Source organism: Sturnira hondurensis, unplaced genomic scaffold (genome assembly GCF_014824575.4).
Source record: "Sturnira hondurensis isolate 20B ecotype Veracruz unplaced genomic scaffold, ASM1482457v3 Scaffold0020642, whole genome shotgun sequence".
In the NCBI taxonomy this organism is placed as follows: Eukaryota; Metazoa; Chordata; class Mammalia; order Chiroptera; family Phyllostomidae; genus Sturnira; species Sturnira hondurensis.
This window is the reverse complement of record NW_028093273.1, coordinates 5,097,819-5,122,590: the sequence shown is the minus strand read 5'-3', so window position 1 is coordinate 5,122,590 and position 24,772 is coordinate 5,097,819. Positions and strand designations below refer to the sequence as shown.

General features: G+C 40.2%; 1 protein-coding gene and 1 pseudogene across 1 annotated transcript in view; both read right to left on the bottom strand.

Annotated features, from left to right (window-relative positions):
* CARNMT1 (carnosine N-methyltransferase 1) overlaps positions 1-11,091 on the bottom strand; it is a 43,429-nt gene extending 32,338 nt beyond the window's left edge. Inside the window, exons 1-3 of the mRNA XM_037030325.1 lie at positions 10,588-11,091; positions 3,262-3,457; positions 2,280-2,443 (exon numbers count right to left, since the gene is read on the bottom strand). Coding sequence (XP_036886220.1) covers positions 2,280-2,443; positions 3,262-3,457; positions 10,588-10,856 — 629 coding nt within the window. The 5' untranslated portion in view covers positions 10,857-11,091. The remainder of the gene's footprint in view (positions 1-2,279; positions 2,444-3,261; positions 3,458-10,587) is intronic.
* An 11,747-nt stretch (positions 11,092-22,838) lies between these two features.
* LOC118976080 (galectin-1-like) lies at positions 22,839-23,172 on the bottom strand (annotated as a pseudogene).
* Positions 23,173-24,772: the final 1,600 nt, after the last annotated feature.

Genomic DNA, 24,772 nt, shown 5'->3' with positions numbered 1-24,772 from the left:
GAAGGGGCCCTTAGTCAAAGGAATATAGGAATGCAACTCCAGAAGCTGGGAAAAGCAAAGAAAAATATTCTAACCCAGGGTTTCTGGAAGGAGCTTAGCTGGGCTAATACTTTGATTGTAGTCCAGGAAAACTAACTTCAGATTTCTGATCTCTAGAACTCTGAGAATAAAATATGCCGTTTTTTTTTTTAATAAGATTTTTTTTTAAGATTTTATTTATTTATTTATCTTCAGAGGGGAAGGAGAGAGGGAGAGAAACATCAATGTACAGTTGCCTTTTGTGCGCCCCCTGCTGGTAGTTAGCCTGCAAGGAACCAGCCTGCAACCCAGGCATGTGCCCTGACTGGGAATCGAACCGAGATCGTCTGGTTCGCAGGCCCGCGCTCAATCCACTGAGCTACGCCAGCCAGGGCAAAATATGCTGTTTTGAACCCCCAAAAATAACAAAGAAAAAGACCAAGACATTAAAATCAAAAGTACTACAATATTCTGGATTAGGTTCTAGACTGGACAGAAAAGTGTTACAGAGGACATTATTAGGATAATTTATGAAACTTGAATACAGTCTATGAATAAGAAAACAGTATTCAAGGTTAAATTTCTTTTACCATGGTAAATCCACTGTGTTTATGTAAGAGAACAAATACTACTGTTCTTACAAACATATACATAAAGTTGGAGAAGGTAGGAATGAGGGAAGTAGAAAAAAGAAATAATAAAGCAAATGTGAAAGGTTAAGAATTGATGAATTTAGATAAAGAGTATATGGAAGCACTCTGTAAAATTCATCTATCTTATCTGTAACTTTAAAGTTATTTCAAAATAAAAAGTTTTTTTTAAAAAAAGAAGACACATGCACATGCTGAAACTTCTGGAAGGATATATCAAACCTAAAGAGGTCAATCACTGAGGAGGGGAAGAAGATGAGGAAAAGGAGCCTGTCTACAAAGACATTTAAATGACAGACTGAACTCCATCCAGCGCTTCCCCATAAACCTACAGTGTCTAAGCCAGGGGTTCCTAACCGGACATCCACGGATTGATCCCAAAGGGTATGGAGAGAATTCACTAGATCTATGAAGAGGATAGGAAAAAAACTACATTTTAGTTTCATTAACCTTTACCTGATATTCCTCCCCCCCATTATAAATTTAGGCAACAAAGAGTACCTGTGATCTTATCAACAATAGAAATCACATGTTTTCACTTCATATTAGTTAGTAAAATTCTCAAAATAACATATGTACTGTTCAGTATTTTAAAATACAGTTAACATCTGCTGCTAGATTTTAATGAGATGATTTTTCTAAAAAGCAGGTTATAGCACAAAGCAGCTCTTTAAGTTTTTGATAACTGTATTTCAAAATAACTGGCTCTTTGATAATCCTATGTATTTTATCTTATACATTTATAATTTTTTAAATGACTTTTTCTTTTATATTTTATTTATTTATTTTTAGAGAAGGGGAAGGGAAGGAGAAAGAGAGGGAGAGAAACATCAATGTGTGGTTGCCTCTCATGCACCCCCCCCAACTGGGGACCTGGCCCACAACCCAGGCATATGCCCTGACCAGGAATCAAACCAGCAATCCTTTGATTCACAGGCCAGCACTCAATCCACTGAGCCACACCAGCCAGGTCTGTATTTTAATCCTCATCTGAGGACATGCTTATCGATTTGAGAGAGGAGAAGGTGGGGGAACACGGATGTGAAAGAGCAACATAGATCTGCTGTCTCTCACACACTCCCCGACCAGGGACCTAACAACCCTGGTGTGGGCCCTGACCTGAATCAAACCAGTGATCTCTAACTAAGTGAGCCACACAGACCAGGACTATCTTAAACATTTACAAACGTTACTCTTACAGGCTCCAGGCTGTTCAAGACTGTCATGATGAAAAAAGTGAAGAAACTCTGCCCTAAGTTATCGATTCCTCATTTGCCTACAAGTATGTCACAATGAGGAAAATTAAAAGTTTACAGCTTTTTGTTCTGTCATAAAGCAAATTATAAAGACATCATTGATAATGAACATTTGATCTAACCTTCCCATTACTGAATTCCTAATTTCCTATATATGCTAGAGCAGTAACTATCCACATTAACTACAACCTCACACAAAGCATCCAAGAACAAGTATACCATCATATACCCACACATAAAAAAAAAATACAGGCACACAGTAACTATAAAAATTAATCAAGACTGAAATGCCTCATAGAGAAAATCAGTGCTTACATAGCTTAAAGAAATAAGTTAAAAACAAGATACTATTTACCATCTCTCTTTTGGAAAATTTTTTAAAATTTCTTTAATGATTGGCTGGTAACAGGCATCCCTTTCTGCTTTCCCAGTTTCACACCAGTCTCGTACAAACTGTTTCAATGTGGATTTTAATTTATCCATGTCAAATGTAGATGCTGGCATAATCTTTCCATTCCCCTGTTTAAAAACAAGAAATCAATTAGTTTCCGGGAGAAGTAAACAATCCTGAATATGGTTAAACAGACATGCTACGAAGGGACTATACAGAGGGATTAGTGGATAAATCACTGGCCTCTCACCTCAACAGGTTTCAAGTGCAGCTTCAGATCCTAAATGAAAAGTTTGGTGGTCTCACTTTTACCCTCAATAGACTATGGTTCATTAATCATGAGACCACCATATAATTAAGCAGTCTTTACTCAGGAGAGGACTAGCACTGAGCTGCTATGGAAACCGAACATTCTCTAAGAAAGAGAGAAGGAAAGTCCCTCCAGGTCACTGATGGGGCAGCACGGAGAGGCTTACAGTGGAGTGGCCCAAATGCATCTATCCCGTGGATACAAAAAGAGGACTTCAGTTTCTATTACTGCCAGTCCCTTGAAATTTGTAAGTGAAATAATTTCTTAAAAGATGACTATCAATATCTATTACTGCCAGTCCCTTGAGATTTGTAAATGAAAATAATTTCTTAGAAGACGACTATCAATAGATACGACATTCTGGAAACAATGAGTTTAGCAAGGGACACTTATAAAAATTGATGCCAGTAACTCTATATGCCAGAACACTACATGAAAGTGTATCAAAATGCCAACAATTAACTTAGTATTTAAAGAAAAAAATCAGTGAACAAGTCCAGTTTCCATCATAATCAAATGACTGAATATAGAAGAACATTCTGAGATCAACTGCAAAGTTGTAAAAATGAAATTCAGAAAGTAAGACCACAATACATTGACAGTAACTCGATAACAAATGGAACAAATTTCACATACATTTTCTCCATATTCTTTATTTTCAAACATATGTACGCAATCATTCACAATGGTCAGTAGTATTTCTTGATTATGATCAATGCATTTCCGGATCTTGTCCAAGTGAAGAAGAAATTGAGGAAGGAGTTTCTGTTGATTAGCTGGAAGTGATCGAAACTGTCTTTCTGTTCGGTTCACTCGCTCATGCATACTGGTGCTAGAACATAAAAGGTGTTTTTTTAAATGGCAAAAGAATTCTCTACAGAGACCAATCTTATTTTAAGATTGTCTTTTTGTACAATTATTCCCTTTATAATGATGGATGCTGTCCTGTCACTTACAATCCTTTGCTTTCTTAAAGGATATCCACTTAGAAAGTTTTATGTTTTCACCTTAGCAGAAATTGTCTAAGCAGCCAAACAAAAGACAAAACTGTTTGTAACTAGTAAAAGCAAACATCTGCACCAACTAAAAGAGAGGGGAAAAATTAAAGAGGATTAGTGTACAATAAGTTTATTTTCATGACTTCAATTTCCAAACTTAAAATTTTCAGCAAAACTAGCTGAATGCTTGAGATTTCTCCAGCAAGTAACAGAATGTTGCTATGAAATTACCTTAAGAAATGATACAAAATGTGTTTTTTGAAATTAAGAGCCAACCAAGTTGAATTTTTCAAAATATCATAAAAGATTTTATATACTATAGAAGTAGTAAATGAATTAAAAATTCAAGTTCTATAGCCTTTTACATGACAATATTCACACTTGGCACTCTAAAAGTTACCAAGTAACTCTAAAAGTCACTTTGGGGACTACCTATTTATAAAATCTGGAAAGAACATATTTTTAAAACTTCAATATTACACTCACAATACTTGACCCATATGGGCAAAATTTAAAAGCCTGTTTATCTGAAATGTTGTAAAAAAAGTGGAATAAGTAGAAATTTTTATATTGATTGGTGGTGGGTGCACATAAATCAGTACAACTACTTTGGAAAATAACTTAGCATTGTCTAGTAAAACTTCATATGCATATTCCCCAGGACCTAGCAATTACAATCCTAGACACATAAAAAAACTCCTGCAAATGGTCACCATGAAACATGAACGATGATCATCACAGAGCTCTTAGAAATAACAAACAAAAAGTCTGGAAACAACGCAAAGGTCTATCACTAGTAGAATGAACAAAGTACAGTTACACAATGAAATGTAGCTGAATTAATAAGTTATAGCTACACACAATACTATGGGTAAAACTTAGGAACATAAATATTGGTTGAAATATCAAATTGTACAAAAATAGGGTAGGGGAAAAGGCAGAAAACTACTTGAACAACAATAAAAAATAAGAATAAAAATAAAAATATATAATGTATAATTTTATTTTATGGAAAAATAAACAATATATTGCAGGAACAGAACATAAGTTGAAAAACTACAAGGAAACAAAAATTCAGGAAAGTGATGTTTTTTGAGGGGAAAGGGATAAGATAATGTTCCTTTAAAAAATTGTGTGGTAGGTTCAAGGGTGTTCCCTGCATCATTCTTTACATCTTACATGTACAAACAAACAAACGTATGTTTCTTTTAAAAGTTTTTTTGGAATTTACTCAGTATTAAATGAAAATAAAAATTTTCTTTTTTCATTTGGTTGTCTCGATCTCTCCATTCATCTAAATAACTCTCTCATTTTTACCTTTTGCCAAATAACTAATTTCTGAACAGCAATATTTAAAGAAGTTCTGATATAAGCTCTGGACAAAACTTAAGCAAAAACCCGTACATGTTTTTAGAAGCCTGGGTGTGGTAGTATTTGGTGGGTGGAAGGGTCAGAGGCAATGTAAAACCATTAAGTTGGCACTGACTAGCCACACTGACGTTTGCTCTTTTGCCCCCCATCCCCACCCCCTTGAGACACTGTAACGGTGGGCTCTGGAATCAAACAGATCTGTACTGAAATCCAGGTTACGTCACCTATTTGCTTTGCGACCCTTGGCAAGTTACTTCCATAATCTGTGCCTCAACTGTTCGTATACAAAAACATAAAACAACAATGATGATGACTAAAGAAGCTATCATGTATTGAGACAGGAAATGCCATTTGGCACCTTTCTATAAAAATGTGGTAAAGCCCTGACCAGTGTGGCTCAGTTGTTTGGGCATCGTCCCACAAAGGTTGCTGAAAGGTGGTTGGTTGGATTCCCAGTCAGGGTACATACACGCCTGGGTTGTGGGTGGTCCTCGGTCAGGGCATGTGGGAGGAACGACCAATTTGTTTCTCTCACACATGAATGTTTCTCTCCTTCTCTCCCCGCCCCCCCGTCCCTTCCCCCCTCTCTAATATTAAATAAATAAAATCTTTTTAAAAATAATTTATTATTATTATTCTATTACAGTTGTTTTAATTTTTCCCTTGCCCTCCTTGGTGTTCTTAAAAATGTGGTAAAACTAAGAACAGCAGATGAGAGAATTGGTTAGCAACAGAGAATTTTGGGAGAAGCCTACCCAAGACCCACTGAAATGTAATCCACCTTCTAACAAGATCTCCAAATGATCCATATGTACATTAACATTTTAGAAGCATTTGTAATTTTTCATCCTTATTAGAGGAATCTTCCCAGGTGAGAAAAAAGTTCTCAAGTGACTATACGGGAAATGACTACAATGACTGTCCATCAGCTCCTCTTAGCTATTTTCCAAACACTGGGCATCTAGATACTTTCACTTGTCTATATGATGAATTTTTGTGTGTTCATATGTGCCTATATTTTGGGAGGAAAAATAACACAAACTCCCCAAAGAATTACCATGTCAGAAAGGACAGTATGTTTACGTCTCTTGATACAAACTGATTTTCAAAAGACCGTAGCAACTTACATTCCTGGCAGTAGAGTATGACATTACAGGAACTATTTCAAGTGGCCACAGTATGTTTGTTAGGCGAACAGCAGTTGCAGCATTTACAATTTACTGTCAACAGGTTAAATAGTCTCTTAATACTTCATTCCTAGTATTCCTGGGCACGGGATGCGTCGGAACTCAACACATCCAAACTAAATTTAGCACATGATGTCCCACCCAAAAAACCTTGCCCTTCTTTCTACATGGCTGGTATCGATAAATGGTACACCATACATCCACTCCACTCAGAAATTAACAAGTCTCATAGCTCACATGATCAGTAAGCCTGAGCGAGATCCTCTGATTCCACCTCATGTCTCCCAGAGATCATGACAGGTCTGCTACCTAGGAATGCTGTGCCCAACCTAACCTCTCCATCAGTCAAATTCTTCTAAAATACAAGTCTCATTTTTGTCACTATTTAAGCTCCATATTCCTGCACATGTAAAAAGCAATCAATAAATTTTCTCCATGAAAATTACTTATTTCCGTGATAGCAGGGGAGTTAAGTTCTAGACTGCTGTCAATTCCTACTGTGGAAGTAATACAACTACACAGAGCAGCATGGGATGTAGCGTACCCCTTAGCCCCTGGTTACTTAATGGTATGCCAAGTACCCATAACATACAGAAACAGTGACTGTCTTGAAGTAAGTGACACCTTACCAACGTTGAGAAGAGTCCCATCCGTATTCACAATTCTAATTGGCGATGCCTTCACTACTCTGGAAATGCTTACATTAGAGGAACAGAGTAAAGAAATAAAATGAAGTCACTAGAGCCAAGCTGCTAAATTACTAAAATAAATTAGGCCGAAGTATGAGGGAATGACGTTATTCTTGTTTTAACTTGCCTGGGAACTTAAATTTTTGAACTTCCCAGTTGTGTGGGAATGCCTGGATATAGATGAGACCTCCAAATAACCCTCTAGTGCCCTCTAAAGGACTCGCATATCCAGACTACCTAGCATCCATCATCCAGACGGTCTATCACCTGACAGATAACCATCCTGGACCAATCCTAGTGCTAAGAATACAGGACTGATTATTCTCAAGAATGCACATTTTACTATAAGAACTCCTAACTTTTTCCTTCTTCGAAACACACTGGAGTTTTTGCCTAGTTATTTTTCCAGTTTGCAAGCCCTAACATACTTGAGTAAGTATCATTTATTTCTAGCCAAAGCTTCTATTCTAAGCTCTTTCTGATTGTTTGGCAACTATGTGCTTTAAGACAGTGGTGGCAAATTTTGACCCCCTNATTGCAAATTTTTGCCCCCCCCCCCCCCCCCCCCCCCCCCGGCTACTTGGTTTGTTTTTGTAAAAAAGGTTTTACTGGAGCATAGCCATGCCCACTTGTTCACATACTGCCCATGCCTGTTACCTCCACAACAAGGGCAGGGACCACCTAGCCCTGGGCTTGAAATATTCACTGCCTGGCTCTTAAAAAAAAGTTTGCCTACCTAGCTTTAAAGGAAGGTTTTACAACCTTCAAATTCTCCTTGGTTCTGAACTCAGTGGTTCAAACTATCTTGGTTCTGACAATGAGACCACATCTCTGGAAGCTAAGGAAAGAAAGTAGTGAGCCAGCTATCTTTCCTTAAGGGTGTATCTCTACCTGCAGCTCTCTCTCTCTCTCTCTCTCTCTAGAAGGCTGGTCTGGACAGTGACTAAGCCCCCTTTCATCAGGGTGGTTCCAGTGCTGGATCTGAGCCAAGGGCCAAGGTCACTGACCCAAACCTCTGCACCTGTTAAACTGCTCTAGAATTCCAAACAGGAAAGCATACTTTTTCAGAAGGCAAGTCTGCCTTAGTCCATTTGAAATAGTCATTAAACACCTAAGGTTAAAACTGTCATACCAGTATTACTGCTTACTAATGCAAAATATAATTTTAGTAAATGATTTTGGATTTCAGGCCAGACATTAGCACAATGTGGTTGTGTAGGCCTGGGCAAGTTACTCAGTTCTTTATATACCTACATCCACACCGGTAAAAATGAGTTCTATGTCTCAGTTTTTTAAATCTCACCTAACAGCTATTTCTAAAACTAAAACAATTCTGACAAGATCTTTGATTTTTCAGCTGTAGTATTTTCTACATGACTAGGTATCCTCATTCATAACAAGAGTAGTATTTTAAGGCTAATGACATGTTTTGCTATTCATTACAATGCTGTCATCATTTTTACCTTAGAATATGTCATCTAAGCCAAATCTGTAGAAAGCACAAAATTGGAAACACTGGAAAGAAAATACATTAATCAAAAGGCATTTCTTGCACTATGACTCATCTGAATCTCCTACATATTGACTAAGAAACATTTAGCAATAAAACCAAATTCTGTGGCTACTGGGACTGGGAAAATGAATTTTTAATATTGTTAAGTTTTAATTTAGCCAGATGTCATTAGTGGCCAAAGTACTGGACAGTGCAGGTCTAGAAGATCATAAAATGTTGGAATGTAACAATCCAGTGTTTTCTGCTACATAATGCTTTCTGTAACCCTAATCCTTTAAGTGATATTTTAAAAGGGGTATTTTTAATCATACACTATTTTCAGTCTAGAGATTTAAAATGTTTCATCAGAGAGTACATTCAAATAAAAACAATTGTTTTTTAAACAAATGAAATTTGCCTCACTGCCACATTCAACTGGTAGAGGGATGAGAGTAGAGGAAACTGTACTGGAACCACTAGAACATGCACACAATCGCCCTTTCTTATACGCCACAGTTGGGTCCCTGATGGAGGACCAAGTCCCTCTGCCTCCACACCAAAGAGGTTCATCCGATACCTAATCATGAATATCAATTCTAAATTGGTCCTAATAGTTTACAACTGGGTCTGCACACATTTTAATTAACTATGTCTAAGATATCCCCAAGGCATTTCCCAATATTTTCTCGATTCTTCAATAGTAAAATGCCCTAGACTTCTTTGCATCTACCACTCTTACCTACCTAATGTCAGTTGCTTCCCCTGCCTGTATGGTTCTTTCAGGTACAATACCCAGATTCAATTCAATTCTCTGCTTATCTGCTTTCCTTTCTCTGTTGATACTAAATAATGTCCCCGTAGTATTAATTTTCTTTTGGGCTCCATAATTAACGCAATCCATGGTTCCTATCCCTGTGTTTAATTAGTAAATTATTTCATCAAGGTCTCTGAACTTCAAAAATTCATGTCAGAAATGTAATCAGGTCTTAAACTACTTTAAACTTTTATTAAGCAAGTTTCTAAATTCAGAACAGTAACAAAGTAGCTTACTAACTGGTCACAAATTGACATATTATTTGGGAATGACAAATGTATTTCTTTGCTACTACCTGTTTTATTTGTTAAAAACAGAGTTTCAATAAGTTAGGGCAAATACTGGTGACATAAAAATAAATGAGGCTCAGTCCCTGCCCTTGAAAAGGTCACAGTCAAGCAATATAAAAAAAAGTGAAAAAAAAAAAAGTCTGCACAAAGCACAGCAGAAACCCATCTAGGGGAACAATTTTTCTTGCGTGGAATGTCATATCTGATTACAAGTGCGAACTCAGAACACGTTCCTCGGTGGACTCATCTCTTAACAAGAATAAAATACTACCTTTACCTGAAAATCTAGTTGATTTACATCCCTTTCAGATCTTGGAATTAAAATTTTGTGGCTAACCTATTTTAGCATCTATCTAGAAGTAGAATTTAGAAAGTTTAAAAGTCCTACCACTGTGTCTGGCTCACCGTGAGAATTTGGATTAACATTCGCAAAATAAAGACCACAAAGGTAGCTCCTATGCCAACGCTCAGGTCCTTCCTTAATTAGCAAATGTTAAAACATCCGGACCATCTCCTACCTCAATTTCACCCAGTAGGTAAAGACAATGAGCAGCAGCACAAACTGGCTCACCACCAGCGAGCCTGTACTCTCTTACAGGACCATTGGGGGTGGGTTGGAGATCTTAGGCTATTCTCACAGGAATTGGCACCAGTTTGGGAAAATACGTCCCGCCGCGTCCCACGTGGAGGTGAACTTGGGCTCTCCGTGCGTTCAGTTTGGAGACCATCGACAACACAAATGAATCAAGCTCAAGACTGAACAATTCACCACCATCACCTTCTATCTGAAAAACTGTCAGCATTTTTCTGGTCACCTGCCCCCCCTCCCCTCCCCGACCTCAGAGCCAAACCTTTAACGCGGAGTGCAAAGCAAGAGACCTAATCTGAACCGTGAGGTCAGAAGACAAGGGGGTGAGCAGCAGACAGCGAGGCAGACACGCGGAGGTGCAAGGCCAATAGGGGCTGTAGTGGTGCGAGGTGACTCGGGGATCCGGAGGTCAGCTCGGGCGGCCCGGTCGGGGAGTCCCGGAGGCGTGGCGGCCAGGGAGCGCCCCTGTTCCGCCGCCGCAAGCCGCGGACGCCCTGACGGGCTGAGCTGATGTCTGCCACGGGCTCCTTACCCGTAGTAGCGGAAGGCATTAATGATCTTCCAGAAGTGCTCGCGCTCGAGCCTCTCCTCCTCCTCCTCCGTGCTGCGCGAGGCTACCACCGCCGCCGCCGCCGAATCCACAGCGACGGAGCCCAAACGCCCGGCGGAGAACTGCACTTCCACCTCCTCGCTCCCGCCGCGGCCGCCGCGGCCCCTGCGGCCCCCGCGGCCGCCACCACCTCCCCCGCAGTCCTCTGGCAGCTGAGAAGCAGGCGGCGAAGGGCGCCGCCGTCGCTGCATAGCTGCCACGGCCCTCAGCCTGGCCCGCTTGCGTCTCGCCGCGAGTGAAAGCGTGGTGGCGGCTGTTCGGCCTTCCTCTAGACACGCCCCCAGCTCGCGGCGCGCTCCGCCTCCGCCGCCCTCAGGCCTCCCTCCGCGCGGGGCTCCGCAGGGTCTTCTCAGCACCCAGACCTAGCGCGCATGTCAAGCGAGGGTACGACGGACCGCCGCTGCCGCCAGAGCTCATTTGCTGTCGACCTTCAGCGACAGCGCGCTGACATCACGACGAAACGTACCGTGGGCGGGGAAAAGGGCCGCGTGGGAGGAGCGATGGAGGACTGCCTTGAGTGCTGTCCCAGCACCTGCGTAAGGCCTCGTGGGTGGGGTTCGAGGGCTTGCAAGTGCTTGTGGAACAGGCAACTAAAGTACTAGTAGAGGGAAAAAGAAAAAAAAGTTAAGCTTTGGTTAATTTATTCTGAGTTATTATTTCACAAAGTCTGGAAGAAAGGTCTTTCATTCACCCTAATTTCAGTTTTGATTCATTTCCTAAGCTTAAATTAAATGGAGTAAGTTATTTCCTAAGAATAGCATTAAATGCAGGTAAAGCAGCTGTTTTAGCGATCAGCCCAGAGAGGAATGGGGCGGGGCGCAAGTAAGTACTGGATTGAGTTAAATTCCTGCATTTTCCTTATCTGCTGCCATCACCATTCGGCCTGATTAGGATTTTTCACAGGCACTTCGCTTGCGGGTACTTGCCTTTGGAAGATCACCGAAGTGCAGAGGGGCCCTGATGCCTCACCATTGGCGCAGCACTAGCATCTAATGGTGGCCCTTAACAATGCCAGACCTGTCTTTACCTGCGTTCACTCTCCCCACTCCCCACCTATTCCTCTCTGGGCTAATAGCTAAACCAGCTGCCCTACCTGCATTTAATGTTATTCTTAGGAAATAAATTACTCCATTTAATGTAATCTACCACCCAGCAAATCAGTCTTTCAAAATAATAGTGGAAGGAAAAGATTGTTTTATGCAGAAGAGTTAAACATGCCCCAGGACCACACATTTTGTTTAAAAGATGTAATTATATTGAAAATGAAGTGAATTCTTATTTTCATCATTTAAATTAATAATTGAAATAAAAGGCAATGTTAAAACAAGTACTGTGGTTTTCTTTGTTAATACTACATTTTTATACAATTTTTATAATATCAAGGTGGGCAAAAGTAGGTTTACGTTTGTTCATATGGAAAAGACATGCAGGTTATGATTATTACAACAGCTTTATTAACTCAAAAGAATGTCACAGTGGCACAGTGCAGTTAAGTACACTCTCATAAGCGTTCAAATTGCTGGCCTTCATTCTTTACATATTCTGGGAGTCTACTTGCTATATTCAGACACATTTTGGCACCGAGTTCTTACCTACTTTCCCACCCCTGTATTTTAAAGTCTAGTTGTTGATATATTTTTAATACTAATGCAGTAATGCATGGTTCAAAATCCAAAAAGAGGGTGAAATGAGATACAAATGTGAAGTTTCTTTACTCCTGTCTCTAACCATCTATGTCCCTTCTCCAAACACAAGATATCAATTCCATGCCTACTTTTGCAGATTTTTTATCCAGGACCCATTTTTCTTTGAGACTGGTGTTTGGAAGTTATGTGAAATTCTCGTAATATTAACTGTTGGCAACACTGTTTTTGTATACAACTGAAGGAGGGAGGTTTGGAACAGAGAGACCTCACCACCGGAATCCCAAAGCCATGGGTCAGGGAGATTCCACAGCACAAAGGACTTTTTCAAAAAATGCTCCCCCCTCTTTAGCCTTTATGTTATGATTAAGTGTTTAACATCCTATTCTGAAACAAAGTTGCAATTTTCTGCTTCTGTCTGTTTATCTTATTCAATATTTTGTATACTTTTATCTTTTTGTTCCACGTAGAACTCCTTTCATTTCTTGTAATGTAGGTCCTGTGGTGATAAATTCCCTTAGCTTTTGTTTGTCTGGGAAAGTTTTTATTTCTCCTTCATATCTAAAGGATAACGAAAACAGAACACCTTGCTCATCCTCTCTGTATTGTTCCAATTTTAGTACACAGGGTGGGGCAAAAGTAGGTTTACAGTTGTGAGTACGTGAAACACAGAGTTTATCTTGTTATTATTTATTAATTATTGTATTATTCCCCCATACTAACAACTGTAAAGCTACTTTGGTGCCCCACCCTGTATGTGCTGCCAAAGCAGGCACTGCATTTTATTTCTTCATACTATTCTTCAAATCAATTAATTTGTGGGTATCAATTCACTGAAAATCTAGATTTAAAATGTAAAACTTGAAGATGGAATCATGTCTAAGGAAGTGCGGGAGTTTCACTATCTTTCTAACATCTCTAGAAAAATCAGGTTTATTTGCAGGGGGCGGGGTGGGGGGGCGGGGTTTTGCAGTTGGTAATGTTTCCATCCATGAAAAGGGAGTTGAGTCAAGCAACACCCTTTGACTTTCTCTACTCACTCTGCCTGGAGAAGATGGGGTGTCTCATTTGATTGGTAAGAACAAACAAGTGCTTGACTATACTCCTGACCTTTTTTTTTTCCTCTTGGGAGTAAACTTGTTGCAGTAAGCACAATTTCTTCTCTGTTTATCATGCCATAAAATCCTTACTAGGTGGGAAAGTTGTCCTGGTCCAGTGGTGCCTGTGATTATATGATTAAGGCTGACTAATTCCAGATGAAGTTAGGAGGCCCATTTGACTCTTACATTAGGATGCACTCTCTAAGGTAGGTTTTACCAGTAAAAAAGGATATTTTGGCCACTATCTGTCTCTTCTTTGTCTAATTCCTCAAAGTGTTCTGAATCCAGTTTGGAAATTAAAACGTGTATTAACTATATTTTCTTATTTTCTGTATTCTTGATGCCCTACCACCTGGGGCTTCTCTGTCTAGGGAGAGACTAACCCTTCCAGGGCTAGCTAATTTCTAGAGAGAGCACCCAAGTCCCCAGAACCTTTCATATGCAGACAGGCCAATCCACAACCCACAACCACCTCTTTTTTATTTTTTTAAATATATTTTATTGATTATGCCATTACAGTTGTCCCATTTCCCCCTCTTCATTCCCCTCCACTTGCACACTCCCTCCCCCACCATTCTCCCCCCCTTAGTTTATAACCACGTGTCTCAAGTTCTTTAGATTCTATATTTCCCCTACTATTCTTGCCCTCCCCCCTATCTATTTTCTACCTACTGTCTATGCTATTTTCTGTACCTTCTCCCCCCTTCTCCTCCTCCCACTCCCCTGTTGCTAACCCTCCATGTGTTCTTCATTTCTATGGTTCCACTCCTGATCTAGCTGTCCTCTTGGTTTGCTTTTGTTTTAGGTGTGGTTGTTAATAACTGTGAGTTTGCTGTCCTTTCACTGTTCATATTTTTCATCTTCTTTTTCTTATATAAGTCCCTTTAGCATTTCATATAATAAGGGCTTGGTGATGATGAACTCCTTGAACTTGACCTTATCTGAGAAGCACTTTATCTGTCCTTCCATTCTAAATGAAAGTTTTGCTGGATAAAGCAATCTTGGCTGTAGGTCTTTGGATTTCATGACTTGGAATACTTCTTTCCAGCCCCTTCTTGCCTGTAAGGTCTCTTTTGAGAAATCCGCTGACAGTCTGATGGGTACTCCTTTGTAGGTGACTGTCCCCTTATCTCTTGCTGCTTCTAGGATTCTCTCCTTCATTTTAGTCTTGGCTAATGTAATGATGATGTGCCTTGGTGTGTTCCTTCTTGGGTCCAACTTCTTTGGGACTCTCTGAGCTTCCTGGATTTCCTGGAAGTCTATTTCCTTTGCCAGACTGGGAAAGTTCTCCTTTATTATTTGTTCAAATACATTTTCCACTTGTGGCTGTTTCTTTTCCCCTTCTGGTACCCCTATAATTCAGATGTTGGAACGTTTAAAGATGTCCTGGAGGTTCCTAAGCTTCTCCTCATTTTTTTCATATTCTTGTAACTTCACGTTTTCCTGTTTGGTCATTTCTTTCTTCCTTCTGGTCCACTAGAATATATTAAACAATTGAAATGATGTAGTGTTTGTGGGTTTTTTTCCTAGATTTTATTCTTTTATCTTTAGACAGAGGGGAAGAGAGGGAAACAGAGAGGGAGAGAAACATCAATACATGGTTGTCTCTGGCATGTCCCCCACCAGGTACCTGGGCATGTGCCCTAGACAGGGAATTGAACAAGCAACCCTCTGATTTGCAGGCTGGCACTCAACCACTAAGCCACACCAGCCAGGGCAAAACAATGTAGTGTTAAAATAGTGTGGATTAAGTAAGGTGTAATAAGAATTAAGGAAAGGGAGAACAGTTTGAAACTAGCATAGAGCTAAATCTCAAAGGATGACTGTCCCTTGAAGAGCCAAAGATATGGGAGTACTCTTCACAAACCAATTTAACTTGGTTTAAGCCAAAAAGGGAACAAAGGATTTATTGCTTCTTATTCTGAGAAGATCAGGTATAGGTAGATGTAGAAGTTTAAATTATGGTATCAGAAATCTGTCAGTTGCTATTTCTAGTAGTGCTAAAACAGCACTATTCTTTTCTAGAAGTTCCAAGGTGCGCTCTTCATTGAACTGATTGCGATGCGCAAGGGGCCGTGGTTTCCAACTGGCCAGGCTTGGGCCACATGTCCACCCTAGAGCTGGCTGTGGAGTCAGTCACGTCTAAATCCATGGACCAAAGGTCAGTATTTAATAGTTTCCAAAGGAAATTTCTGAGTAATGTTACCCAAAGGCAAAGTGAATTTTGGACAGAAAAATAACAATTTTTTGTGTACTGTGGGAAGAATAATAACAAGCAAGGTGGAGAAGAAAGCAAAGACCATTGTAATTATAACCCATATGAATAAATACGAGAAAATATATTTCCACATTTCGGATGATATAAAATTATTAGAACCTATAAGAATCAGAAAGAAGGATTAGGGTGAGTCACCAAGCCAAGGAGACTCATTTTAGACTCTGAAACAGCAGTGTGGTGAGTTAGAAGTACTATAGGATGCTTAATGAGACAAGAGCAGGGGATAGACTGATGCCTGGAAAGCCAGATGAGGGGATTGTTTGAATAATATTGAAATGGTGAGATAAAAATTTATGCTAGACAGTAATAGTGAAGGGAAGAGATTAAGGTAATTCCAGATGATATGTTCAAAGGAAGAAAAGGCAGGGTTGAATGAATATAGGGGAATGAATAAAGAGAAGAATCAAAAGGGATGACAAAGTTTGTAGCCAGAATTGCAAAGATATTACTAGTAGGATTTTTAAGGAGTGTGGGTTTCTCCTTCTCCAATGTCCTCACCCCACAAGCCTGCTCTTTTATCTTGTGATTTCCATCACCAGGCTGCGTAAACTACTACTAGAGGTTCTAAGGACTGAGAGATTGTGGTACCCCACCTCCCACATCGCATGTGATTCTGAAGAAGACTCTTAAATGGTGAAATAAGCATAAGATGTCCAGCAGTCATTTGTCACATGGTGCTACTATGATGCTTTGTTTACAGTCACAGATATTGAGTTTTTTACAATTTATGTCTCAGTAGAAATTTATTTGCTGAAGCTATAATTCATGTTTAGTTTATGTAATCCAGGACTACTCATTAGAAATAATGCCCTTATTTTTACCCCTCAGGTTGAAAACACATGTTTTTAAACTATAGACATTCTTTTTTCTAAGGCAGCTTTAAAATGGTGCCCCAATACAGCTAATATTTTTTCCCACAGGAAATGAAACAGGGTATCAAAGGGAAATCTGCAATTCCATGTTCACTGCTGTGTTATTCACATTAGCCAAGACACAGACAATCGAAGTGTCCATCAATGGATGATAGATGGAGAAGATGTGGCACGGATAAAATTTAAATCTTGAAATTTTTATTTATAACTTTCAGCTTTTTAAAAAAAGTATATGAGACTTCCAGCCAAGATGGAGGCATAGGTAGACATATATTTTTTAAAGATTTTATTTATTTATCTTTAGAGGGGAAGGGAAGGAGAGAAGGGGAGAAATGTCAATGTATGGTGGCCTCTCGTGAGTTCCCCGCTGGGAACTGGCCTGCAACCCAGGCATGTGCCCTGACTGGGAATGGAACCTCGATTGTGTGGTTCGCAGGCTCGTGCTCAATCCACTGAGCCACACCAGCCAGGGCTAGGTAGACATATTTTTGCCTCCTCACACAACCAAAAGAAGGAGAACAACACATTTAAAAACAAAAAACAGGAACTGCCAGAAAATCGAACTGTATGGAAGTCCAACAACCAATAAGTTGAAGAAGAAACATTCATCCATTCTGGTAGGAGGGGCAGAGACAGGCAGCCAGGGCTGAGAGGACATGCTGCAAGGCAGCTGCTGGCAGTCAGTCTCACATTTGCATGGGAGTAAATGGGAGAGCCAACTGGGGAGAGGGACAGACCACACAACGCAGGGTTCCAGTGCCAGGAAAATAAAGCCTCAGAACCTCTGGATGTAAAATCCTGTGGGAGTGGTGGTGGTGGGAGAAACTCCCAGCCTCACAGGAGAGTTCATTGGAGAGACCCATGGGGTTCTAGAACGTACAAACCCACCCACCCAGAAATAAGCACCAGAAGGGCCCAATTTGCTTGTGGGAAGCTGGGAAAGTGACTGAAAGCCAGCCTGGGGATGAGCAAGCAGCATTGTTCCCTCTCTGACCCCTCCCCTACATACAGCACCACAACGCAAAGACATGGATTGCTCTGCCCTGATGAGTACCTAAGACTCCTCCCCTTACAATGTCACAGGCACTCAGAAACAAAAAGAAAAAATATGGCCCAAATGATAGAACAGGTCAAAGCTCAAAAAATAAAACTAAGTGATGAAAAAATAGCCAACCTATCAGATGCAGAGTTCAAAACACTGGTAATCAGGATGCTCACAGAAATGGCTGATTATGGTCACAAAATAGAGGAAGAAGTGAAGGCTATGCAAAGTGAAATAAAGAAAAATATACAGGGAACCAGCAGTGAAGGGAAGGAAACCAGGACTCATATCAAAGGTTTGGAGCAGAAGGAATAAAAAAACATTCAACCATAACAGAATGAAGCAACAAGACTTTTTCAAAATGAGGAGAGTTTTAGAAACCTCCAGAACAACTTTAAATGTTCCCACATCCAAATCATAAGGGTGCCAGTATGAGAAGAGGAAGAGCAAGAAATGGAAAACTTATTTGAAAACATAATGAAGGAGAACTTCTCTAATCTGCCAAAGAAAATAGACTTTCAGGAAGTCCAGGAAGCTCAGAGAGCCCCCAAAAAGTTGGACTCAAGAAAGCACACACCAAGGCACATTGTAATTACATTACCCAAGGTCTGAGATAAGGAGAGAATTTTAAAAGCAGCTTGAGAAAAGAAGACAGGAACAAAGGAGTTCCCATAAGGCTATCAGCTAATTTCTCAAAAGGAATCTTACAGGCAAGAAGGGGATGGAAAGAAGTATTCCAAATCATGAAGGGCAAAGGCCTACATCCAAGACTGCTCTATCCAACAAAGCTCTCATTTAGAATAGAAGGGCAGATAAAGTGCTTCCCACATAAGGTCAAGTTCAAGGAGTTCATTATCACCAAGCCGTTATTAAAGGAAATGTTAAAAGGACTTATCTAAGAAAAAGAAGATAAAAGATTAAACAGTAAAATGATAACAAACTCACAACTATCAACAACCGAACCTGAAAAACAAAACAAAACAAAAACACACTAAGCAAACAAGTAGAACAGGAACAGAATCATAGAAATGGAGATCACATGGAGGGTTATCAGTGGGGAGGTGGGTGGGGAAGTGGGGGAAAAGGTACAAGAAATAAGAAGAATAGTGGTAGGCATGAAATAGACAGGGGGAGGTTAAGAATAGTATAGGAAATGGAGAAGCCAAAGAACTTATATGTTAAGGGTGGGGAATGCTGGTGGGAGGAAGGATGCAGGGTGGAGGGGAATAAAGGGGAGAAAAAAAATTGGACAACTGTAATAGCATGAAGAATAAAATATATTTGAGAAAGTGAAAAAAATGCTTATCTACCTAACCTTAGTAATTAGGACTATTTAATCGGGTACCAGTTATATATAAGCAAAAATAAGAGAAGGAAGAGGAAAGATGAAAAGTATATCAGGTAAAGCTATTTTGATTGGGAAGAGGGCTGGCATTAGCACTCAGGCAAAGACATTTATCTTACATTTTCAACTTCTTTTCTCTAATCACTAGATCACAGGATGGATTCTTCATCATTTTAGGAAGCTGGCAAGATTCAATGATTTGGTGGATAGAGTACAGAGAATGTGAGAATTCACAAAGGAGTAAAGTCTAGAATGGAAATAGAAAGTTGAGCCAGTTCACAATTCCAAACCACTGACTGCTGGACTACTGGAGTGCGCAATTAGAGTTATACTTGAATGTCTTGTCACTAACTTTCCACTGCTACAAATTTTAGAGTTGTTCTCTGTCTTTAAATAAGAGTTAATATTTAATGAGCAAATATCCTGTGCCAGATTACTATGCTAAATGTAAAACATTTGCATGAGTTAAAAATGTAATCCTCACAGCAACTTTATAAATTAAGTTTCTTACTATCTCTATTTTACAGACAAGTTGACTAGGCTTCAAGATAGATTCTGCTCTGTATGACAGATAACAAAGTTCTGGTTTTCATTACCACATTACCACATTATACTCTTTAATGAATAAATGAAGAAATTCTTTTTTTTAAATATTTTATTTATTTATCTTTAGAGGGGAAGGGAAAGAGAGAAGGAGAGAAATATCAATGTGTGGTTGCCTCTCATGAGTCCCCTGCTGGGAACTGGCCTGCAACCCAGGCATGTGCCCTGACTGGGAATCGAACTGCGATACTCTGGTTCGCAGGCCCGTGCTCAATCCACTGAGCTACACCAGCCAGGGCAATATTTTATTTATTTATCTTTAGAGGGGAAGGGAAGGAGAGAGGAAGGAAACATCAATGTATGTGCCTCTCGTGCATCCCCTGCAGGGAACTGGCCCCTGCCGGAAACTGGCCTGCAACCCAAGCATGTGCCCTGACTGGGAATTGAACCGCGATCCGATCCTCTCGTTCGCAGGCCGCGCTCAATCCACTGAGCTACACCAGCCAGGTAAGAAATTCTTAAATTCCTTTTGCTGGCTGACCACATTTCAACCCCAAACCAGGATTTTTATTGCTAAAGAATGGGGCAATGGAAATTTGGAGGCATTCTCTGCCACATTCAGTGAGTCCGCACAGTTTTCCTCTAGTGTTGGAACAGATCACTGTTTCTTCAGCTGAGCACCAGATGAAGTAACTGGCTTGCATTTAGAGGTTGTTTTTTCTAAAGTGTCAAGCCACATTTAGCATAGTAGAATGCTCATACTACTGTGTATTTCGGAGGCTGATGGGTGATCTCGTAAATATACATCCCCCCCGCCCCCACTTACCTGCCAGGCATGTAATCTTTTTCTCTTTCCTCTGCCCTCTTCCCTGTCCCTCTTCCTCTTTCCCTGTCTTTCTCTCTCACCCTCCCCATTCCACCCCCTGCCCCACTCTCTCTCTCCATTAAGCCTATATAGTTGATTAGAATTACATGCAATGGCTTTTTTTTCTGGTTTCTTTTCCATTCACCTTTTGAAGTAGTTTTGGACATCAGAAAAATTGCAAGAGTAGTACAGATAATTTTTAAAAATATTTTATTTATTTGTTTTTGGAGAAAGGAGAAGGGAGGGAGAAAGAAGTAGAGAAACATCGACGTGTCGTTGCCTCTCTAATGCCCTTAACTGGGGATCTGGCCTGCATCCCAGGCATGTGTTCTGACAGGGTATCTAACTGGCAGACCTTTACGTTACCAAGGTTTGCGGGATGACACCCAACTCACTGAGCCACACCAGTCAGGGCCAAAGAATTTTTACATTCTCTTCACCCACGTTCCTCTACTGTTAACATCTTTTAAAACAAAAATTTTAGTTGATTTTTTTTTAGAGAGAGAAAAAAGGTGAGGGAGAGAGAGAGAGATCAATTTGTTATTCCTTTTATGCACTCATTGTGTGATTTTTGTATGTGCCCTGACCAGGGATCAAACCCACAACCTTGGGGTATACGGGTGATATTTGAACAAGTAGAGCTACCCAGTGAGGGCTAATGTTAACATCTTGCATAATCATAGTACAATGTCAAAATTAAGAAGTTGGTAGGGTAGTTTTAAGTAAGCTACAGAATTTCTATGCATTTTACTGTTTTTCTACTAATGTTCTCCTGTTGTTCTAGAATTCATTCTGAGATCTAGCATTCTATTTACTCATTATGTCTTCTTTGTTTTCTGTGTCTGCTTCTGACATCTCCTCAGTCTTTCCCTTTCTTTCATAATCTTGACACTTTGGAAGAGTACTGATCATTTTTTTCATATAATGTTTCTCCACTGGGCTTATCTGGTATGTCCTTATGATTAGAATACCACAGAAATAATTTGCCCTTCCCAGTGTATTATATTAGGGGGGCATGTGAGGTTAATGACAGGTTTTTAATCAAGGGAGTGGCATGATACAATTTACACTTTGGAAAGAACTCTGGCAGCTAGGGACAGAGTGAACCGAAGTGAAGGAAGGTTGTCAAAGCCACCAATTAAGAGGCTGTTGTTAATAGACTAGGCAGAAGATGATGGTAGTCTGAACAAAGGCTGTGTCTACAAAAATGGGGGTGAAAGTCTCAATGTGAGATTTCCAAAGTAAAATTAGTAGAATTTGGGGACTGTTTTCATGAGTGACACGAGGAGAGAGAGAAACCGAAGATAATTACTAGGATGTTAGGCTATCAGGTAGATAGTTGACTCCATTTTCAACTGGCAGCTAAGATCTTTGTAATTCAGATTCCTTAATAAGATTAAAAATGATTTTCTGGTGTGTGGCTGCTATAAAAAGCTGTTTGAATGTTTGTTAAAAAATACTGAAAGAGAGAGAAAAAGAGATGCTTAGCTTCATTTAATCTTGTTTTCGAGTTTCAGGTTTGGAAATCTAGCATCTTGGGTCTATAACTATGAGTGAGGAGAGTCAGAAGTGTCAACTTGTCATCATGGCATCATTTTGTCTGGGTAAAAGGGAATTCTCATATGTCCTTGAAAAAATACTTGTGGAATACTGCATGAATGAGTTAGTATGCCTGAGTGAGGGGCAAGGAAGAGTGGGCAATAGAACGTGATGGGATCCATTGCTAACTGTCCCATGGCCGGGAATGTATCATACAAACTGGCTGTGTTTGTGACTTGGTACAGTGAAACCAAGGTGGAAATCAAGAGGAAAGGTGTGAAAATTAATCTTTCTTGCTCATTTCTTTTTTCCCCAATTTTTTAATTTAATTACTTTTCAAGTACAGTTTTCTGTCTATTACTCCCATCCCATCCCACCCCCGTGTTCCCCCCTCCCTCCCATTTCCACCCTTCTCAGTTGTTGTCCATGTATCCTTTATATATGTTCCTCTAAATCCCTCCCCTATTTCCCCTGAAATTCCCTCCCCTCTCCCCTCTGGTCACTGTCAGCCTGTTCTCTATTTCAGTGTCTTTGGTTATATTTTGCTTGCTTGTTTGTTTTGTTGTTTAGCTTCCTGTTAAAGGTGAGATCGTATGGTATTTGTCCTTCAACATCCGGCTTATTTCACTCAGCATAATGCTTTCCAGTTCCATCCATGATGTTGCAAAAAGTAGGTCTTGCTCATTTCTATACTAGAAATAGAAGGAAGAAAAAAATTATCCTTCAGATTATCCTAATGTTGGAGAAGATTTTTCTGATCTTCCGTTACCTAGCAGCTGGTCCTATCACAATGCATCATGGAGGGAAAAGGGAGTTTAGTTCACTTGTAGTTTTAGGGTTATAATTATGTGTTAATATAAATATTCCACAATAAACTTTTTTTTGCTGGTTCAGAGGCAGCTGTCTTTATGGAGATTATGGGTTGTTGGCTGACTTCATTCAAAGGTCAACATTTGACCTTCAAGTCACCTTCGGCTCCCATATAACTGATCGTCTCTAAATTCAGGCAGTTGGGGATCTTGAATGTGTATCCATCTGGCAGCTCGATGGTCAGCTCTGCCTGGTCAAAAGTGATACACACCTCCACGACTCTTCCAGGGTGGAAGGGGAAGACAGACTCCCCATGCTCCTTCCCCCACACCCCTGCGTTCTTGCTGTTACATGCAATGGCAATGGCGGCCCATATATCCCTTGGCATCAGGGGCCACCTCACCCTGACCTTGAAGGCACTCCCCAGGTTTGAGATTCCCATTGTTGGCCACCAGACCCACACGAGCCATGACTGAGGATAGGAGGATGGTCCCGGGGCCTGCACAACCAGCTGTCTGAAGACTCCCAATAAGCAAATTTTTTCACTGGGCTTCACATTATAATCATTTGTAGATCTTTTAAAAAATAAAGATGCCCAGGACCCATCCCAAGTGATTCTGATACATAGATGTGTTATTTAGAAATTATTTGGTTGAAAGTGGCAGAAATGCAACTCAAATCAGCCTCAGCTAACAATTTGGGGTGGGGTGTTATTAGCTATCTACTACTACATAATAAATTACCCAATTATTCCAAACTTAGCAGCTTAAAACAGTTACCTTGTATAGCTTCTGTGAATCAGGATTTTGGGAGTGACTTATCTGGTAGTTCTGCCTCAGGGTCTCTCATGAAGTTGAAAGCAAGGTGTCAGCTGGTTTCAATCATTGAAAGGCTAGTCTGGGTTGGAGGACCTACTTCTGAGGTGGCCCACTTACATGGCTGGCAAGACAGTGCTGGCGTTTGGCAGGTGACCTGACCATTTTGGCGCATGGATTTTTGCACAGGGCTGCTGGAGTATTCTCACAATATGTTGGCTGGTTTTCTCTGGATCGAGCAATCCAAGACAGCAAGGCAGAAGCAGCTTGATACAACTTATGGCTGGAATCTAAGGTATCTTTGAGCGGCGGTGGGGGTGGGGGGTGGGGAATGCTATTTACAGGTTGGTTATTTATTGTTGCGAAGGCTAAGAGCCCATCCTTATAGAGAGTTGTGGGTCTTAGAGCCAATATAACATATGTTCCACTGTACCCAGTCATTTTTTAATGAGGTGAAAATGATTAAAGTGAGTATCAAGGGAAGGCTTGAAGGGAAAATAATACTAATTAAAAAAATCCCAAGGGTTATATGTGACTCACCTCTATTCATAATAGGCTTAGATCTGTCTTAATAACACTGTAACATTTGAGGAGTTCTTTAGTTTATAGATGGTTTCATAACATTTTATTTGATCTTAAGAACAATCTTAGGTTTGTAGGATGGAGTTAAGAGGGTTGGGACTGAAGGATAGAGCTAATAATACTGAACATTCACCAAGTGCCGGGCATTTCACTGAGTGTTTCATGTTTATTAACCCTTAAACCGAACACATGAGGTTGGTGTTAATAATTACAATTTTGAGAGAGGCTTGGCTTCCTTGGGCTCAGAGGAGTTAAGTGGCATGCTCATGGTCAAGCATCAGAGCTGGAATGAAACCCAGGTTTCCTACTCACAGCCCCGCCTTCTTTCCACTTGGCTGTTTCACTTTTCAGCCTGACCAACCATTGCTGTTGCCTTCTCCACTTGCTATATCCTTTTAATTTTTTAAATTAAAAAAAATTATTTTAGTTTTAAACTTTATTTATTTATTTATTTTGGGAAAGGGAAAGAGGGAGACAGAGGGAGAGAAACATCAATGTGTGGTTACCTCTGATGCAACCCCTCTGGGGACCACCTGCAACCCAGGCATGTGCTCTAGACCAGAGACCGAGCCAGTGACCCTTTGGTTCACAGGCCAGCACTCAATCTACTGAGCCACATCAACCAGGGCTCCACCTGCTGTATCCTTGATTCAATGTTTATCTTCTGGCAGCA